This window comes from Sinocyclocheilus rhinocerous, unplaced genomic scaffold (assembly GCF_001515625.1).
Source record: "Sinocyclocheilus rhinocerous isolate Xijiao unplaced genomic scaffold, SAMN03320098_v1.1 scaffold1802, whole genome shotgun sequence".
NCBI classification, from domain to species: domain Eukaryota; kingdom Metazoa; phylum Chordata; class Actinopteri; order Cypriniformes; family Cyprinidae; genus Sinocyclocheilus; species Sinocyclocheilus rhinocerous.
In genome coordinates this window covers 894,537-900,536 of record NW_015654351.1, presented here as the reverse complement: position 1 = coordinate 900,536, position 6,000 = coordinate 894,537, and the positions used below count along the sequence as shown (strand labels likewise).

General features: G+C 40.8%; 1 protein-coding gene across 1 annotated transcript in view; it reads right to left on the bottom strand.

The window, feature by feature from the left end:
* LOC107716993 (titin-like) overlaps nucleotides 1–6,000 on the bottom strand; it is a 161,854-nt gene that overhangs the window by 41,679 nt on the left and 114,175 nt on the right. The window contains 5 exon segments of the mRNA XM_016523634.1: nucleotides 1,030–4,163; nucleotides 4,237–4,539; nucleotides 4,661–5,248; nucleotides 5,355–5,651; nucleotides 5,756–5,953. Of these exon segments, the coding sequence (XP_016379120.1) occupies nucleotides 1,030–4,163; nucleotides 4,237–4,539; nucleotides 4,661–5,248; nucleotides 5,355–5,651; nucleotides 5,756–5,953 (4,520 nt within the window).

Genomic DNA, 6,000 nt, shown 5'->3' with positions numbered 1-6,000 from the left:
TGTAATTTTGCAAGGGGGAAGTGGCTTCTCAGACACTTTAACAGATTCACCAGTCTCCATAGGGAGACCAATGCCATATTCATTTTCTGCCAGAACTCTGAAATAGTAGTTGCATCCTTCTTGGAGCTGGTCAACTGTGTAAGTAGTTTTGTGACAATTGGCATTTACTGTAGCATATGCCTTTCTTGTAGCCTCACGCTTCTCAACAATATAATTCTTAATTTTTGTGCCGCCATCATTAAGTGGAGGATCCCAAACAAGTGAAACAGATTCTTTAGTGACCTGGCTTATTTTTAGGTTTTGTGGTGCTCCAGGTGTATCTAGAACTCTAACTATTACAGAGACTGTCTTTGCTCCAGAGTTGTTTTCTACAGTCAAATTGTATTTGCCACTGTCAAATCTATTCACATTGGCAATAACCAGTGATGTAAAAGATGACGTTGTTTCAATTGTAGCTCTGTCTAAAGGTTCATCATTCTCTCTTGACCATTTGGCCTCTGGTGTTGGTCTACCTCTAATTGGCACAAAAAGTCTTAGTGTATTGCATGCTCTGATGTTCACAATCTTACGAAGTTCAGCATCAAGGTCAGCCTCTGGTGGTATGAGTCGTTCCTCTGCTTTAGGTGAACCTGGTGCAGGTGCTGCTTCTCCAATACCCTCACAATTTACAGCGGACACATTAATTTTGTATTCCTGATTTTCTTTTAGATTTGTAATTGTAAATGATGTCCCCTTTACACCATCTTTAGGGGAGACAATTGTCCATTCTTCCTCTTCAGTTCCTGGGAGACAGGTCTCAAGAATATAGCCAGTAATTTCAGAACCACCATCATAAACTGGTTTGTTCCATGCAAGCGTGATTGAAGAATTTGTTGTGTCCAGGATTCTTGGGTTGCCAGGGGGACCTGGTTTGAAAAGAGTATCTGTGGCCTTGACAAATGGTGATGAAGGACTTGGTTCACTTATTCCTGCTGCATTTTCAGCAAAAACTCTGAACTCATATTCATGGCCTGGAACAAGAGCAGTAACCTTGAATTGCAAGTCAGTAACATTCCTCTTGTTGCATTTTACCCAACGCAAACTAATCCTGTCTCTTTTCTCAATACGATAGTTGGTGATTTCACTTCCACCATTGCTAGCAGGTGCACCCCAACAGAGGACTACTGAATCCTTGGTTACCGCTGTTATCTCAGGTGTTTGTGGAGGATCTGGTCGTACATATGGATTATCTGCAATTATTGCTTCAGACTCAAGAGGTTCTCCAACACCATACTTGTTAACAGCCATAACTCTGAAAATGTATTCATTTCCTTTGAGCAACTTTGTCACTTGGTACTGATTAACCGGCAATTCAGATGCCACATTTGTCCAAGCAAGTCTGCTTGACTCACGTTTTTCAATAACATAATGTTGGATGTTTGCACCGCCATCATCTGCAGGTGGATTCCATGTTAGCACACATTTTTCAGCTGTAATATCGGAAACTGTCAGAGGTCCCTTAGGTGGTCCTGGTCTATCAAGAACCTTTACATTGAAAACATGCTTAGCAAAGCCACCAACATTTGTTGCTGTCAAAATAAATTCACCACCATCCCTTCTGACAGAATCCTTGTTGATCAAGACTGCTGTAAGTTCTGTCATTTTAATCTGTAGTTTGGTTGTGTTTTCAACATCTTTTCCATCTTTCGACCAAACCATAGATGGTAATGGCTGGCCTGCAACATCAGCTTCAAGTTTGAACACCTCTCCGGCTTTGACAAGGACAATATCTTTAAATTTAGCATCAACCATAATCCTTGGTTCTTCAATGTCATCTTTGCAAATAATTGGATCTGATGGGTCTGATGGGTTACTTACCGCACCAGCTGAATTTCTTGCAAGTAGACGGAATTCATAAGATTCATCTTGTGTTAGACCACTTATAGTGAAAGTGGTTTCAATTATATTTGTAAAGTTAGCTCTTATCCAGCGCCCAGCTGGAAGATCTCTCTTTTCCACAGTATAGCCAGTAATCTTGAATCCACCATCATACTCTGGCTTTGTCCACTGAATAGTGATGGCATTTTTGGACACATGGATTGGGACAGGTTGACCAGGTGGATCCACTGGATCAAGAGCAAGCATTGGTTCAGAGGCTTTGCTTGGTTTTCCAATTCCAGCTATGTTTTCAGCAATCACACGGAACTCATATGCCACACCATCCTCTAGTCCTGTGGATTTGAACAGATTTCCGATCACAAGTGCCTTGCTAATTCTGTGCCAAACAATACTGTTCCTCTCTTTCCTTTCAACATGGTAACCAATGACCTCGCTTCCACCATCAGAAACAGGCTCATTCCAACCAATTGTCATTGTATCTTTAGTGAAAGCGACAACTTTGGGTGTTCCAGGTGGCCCAGGTACCTTAAATGGATATGCAGCAACCACTGCCTCTGATGTTAATGGAGGCCCTGTCCCATATCTGTTTTTAGCCTTGATGCGGAATTGATATTCAGTTCCTGTTGTTAAACGAGTTGCTTTAAATGTTGTACGAATAATCAATGAGGAGAGTTCTACCCATGTCTGGCTAGTAGTTTCCCTTATTTCTACTATATAGTTATTGATTGGTACACCTCCATCATTTTCAGGAGCTTCCCATGAGAACTCAATAAAAGTATGAGATATTTTGTCCAGTTTAATTGGTCCCTTTGGTGGTCCAGGCACATCATGCACTTTTACTGTGATGCTATCTGTAACCGAGCCAACGATGTTCTTTCCTGTCATTGAGTATATTCCACAGTCACTCCTTAAACATTCATTTATGATCAAGATAGTTGAGGTAGAGGTATTTTCAATCATTGTCCTTTGTGTTAATTTGAGGGCTTGATTGTCTTTCTGCCAAGAAAGTGTAGGCTTAGGACGTCCAGAAACGGGCACCTCAACCTTTATATCATTGCCAGCCTTGGCAATAACTGTCTTCTGACACACACCACGGAGATCAAATTCTGGTTCTGAACTTTGTTCTTTGATAACTACAGGCTTGCTTACACGAGGACGACTTCGCCCAGAACTGTTCACTGCCATTACACGGAATATGTACTCTTCATTTTCATTAAGATTTTTTACAGTAAAGTCCAAAGTTTTCACAGTTGTCACATGGGCCCACTGGTCTGTTCCTTTCCTTTGTGCTTCAATTACATACCCAGTAACCCTACTTCCACCATCATGTTTTGGTTTAGTCCATACAAGACTAACTGAGTTCTTCGTGACATCAGTAAAAGTGACATTTTCTGGTGGAGTTGGTGCTTGAGATACTCTGATTGGGTCTGGGGTTTCAACTGCTTCACCAATGCCATACTCATTTTCAGCATAAACTCTGAAATAATATTCCAAACCCTCTGCCAGATCAGGAACTCTGATGGAGCATGTATCACATTGTGTGATCACAGCAGCATATGCCTTGCGAGTAGACTCTCTCTTCTCAATGATGTAATTAGTAATTTTAGCACCTCCATCAATAAGAGGCATTTCCCATTCCAATGTGATACTCTCTTTGTCAATTGCTTTGGGTTTCAAATTAAGAGGAGGACCAGGGGAGTCCAAAACCCTTACAACCACAGAAGCAGTCTTCTTTCCAGCAGCATTCTCTAATGTTAAATCATATTTCCCTGCATCGCGTCTATTACAGTCGGGAATGACCAACAGGGTATAGGATTCAGTATTGTCGATGATTGCACGAGTTTTCAATGGTGAGTCCTCTTTTGTCCAAGTCACTGTAGGGGTTGGGCGTCCTTTAATAGGAATAAATATACGAATAGAGGCACCTGCCCTAACAACTAACGTTCTTCTGAGTTCTATATCTAGTTCTAAATCAGGGATTTCTTCACGTTCCACAATTTCAACAAGATCCTTTGTTTGTGCTGGTTCACTAACACCCATTGCATTCATTGCACAAATTCTGAAATTATACTTTGTTCCAGCTTGCAAATTGGGGACAACAAACTCAGTGATCCTCAACGGCGTAGCTGTATCTTTCACCCATTCTTCTTCTCCCTCCTTTTTGTGCTCAACAAGGTATCCTGTGACTTCCATGCCACCATCACTAAGTGGTTTGCCCCAGTGCAATTCAGCTGTGGTTTTTGTTGTGTCAGTGACTCTTGGGTTGACTGGAGGACTAGGTACATCTGAAAATTGATAGCATATATGTTAGTACCATCTTTGCTATCATATCAAATATTAAATAATCACTTTACTTACCTGCAACAAGCTTTGTCCTCACTGGCATTGAAGGTTCACTTGGCTCACCAAAACCAGCCTTATTCTCAGCAGTTACTCTGAATTCATATTCAACTCCCTCTTTTAGCCCTTTCACTTCAAAGTGGAGTTCAGCAATTGTTTTCTTTGATGCTCGGGTCCATCTCATGCCCTCCTTTTCTTTCCTTTCAACCATATAGCCCATTATATCACTTCCACCATCATCAGCTGGTCTTTTCCAAGCAATGGTAACAGAATTTCCTCCAACATTTTCAACTTCTGGTTTAGCTGGCGGACCAGGGGGACCTGAAATAAGTAATATGTCTCTTGAGAATCTTATTGCATATACATATCCAGCTATGCAGCATCACACAAAAGAACAGTATGTAAATAATATGAGAGAGTGAGTTTTTTTTTTTAAACATACCATAGCTATCCACCATTTTCACTGGTTCAGAATGGGAAGCATCACCAGCTGCAGAACTGTTGACAGCAGAAACTCTGAAGATGTACTCATTTCCCTGGATAAGCTTATTGGCAACAAAGTGGCAGTCAATAACCTTTTCAGCAAGAATGGTCCAAAGGAGACGGCTTGTTTCTCTTTTCTCCAAAGTATAGTATTTAATTGGAGATCCCCCATCCTCATGAGGTGGTGTCCATGTCAAAGTGACCTTTTCAGATGAAATTCCACTAGCTTCAATTGGCCCTGGTGGACCGGGAACATCTAAAATTGTTACTTTCACAATTTCTTCTTTCACACCAAATGGGTTACTTGCTGTAATTGTGTACTCTCCTGAATCCTTCCTACTTGCATATTTGATAGAAAGAGTAGAAGAAGAAGGCGTAGTTTCTATTTGGCACACATCTGATGGCTTGAAATACTTTCCACCCTTTGACCACACAGAGGTTGGCTGAGGTTTGCCCAGAATGCTTGTTGCAGTAATTACAATAGTATCTCCAGCCCTGACAGTTAGCCCCTCCTTGACTGTTGGATCAATTATAATGGTTGGTGCCGCTGCAAAATAATAACAAACTAATCAGCACAACAATTTCCTAGGTTAGATGACATGGTACTACATTTACTTAAGATGTATGAAATAGAAAGTGTAATTTAGTCTTACCATATTCATCCATGCACACAAGGGTATCAGTTTGTTCAGAGGGTGGACTTATTGCTCCAGCTGCATTCTTTGCTCTGATTCTAAATTCATACTTGCAACCCTCTTGCAAGTCTGCTACAGTATATGCACAGTCCACAACATTTATTGTATTAGCCTTTACCCAGACCTTTGCTGGGAGATCACGTCTCTCAACAATGTAGCCTGTAAGCCTGTGTCCACCATCGTATTGAGGCTCAGTCCACTGAAGTGTTACAGTGCTTCTAGTGATGCTAATCACATCAGGTTTGCCAGGTGCATCTATAATGAACAATGTTCATTCATTAAAAATTAACCTTACTCAAAGTAGGGTGTATAATGGGGGATTATATACGACTCAAGCATTTGAAATAAGCTTTACTTACCAATTGCATCCAAGGCAACCATTGGCTCAGTGGCAGGACTTGGTCTACCAACACCAGCCAGATTAATAGCCATAACTCTGAACTCATATTCTAGACCCTCTGTTAAGCCTGTCACTTTGAAATCTCTCATCTTCAAAGCACTTGGGTTTGCTCTTTTCCATAACATGCTGTTTCTTTCCTTGAATTCAACATGATAACCTGTAACAAAAAAATAATAATAATAACAATAATAAAAAATGAAGTAT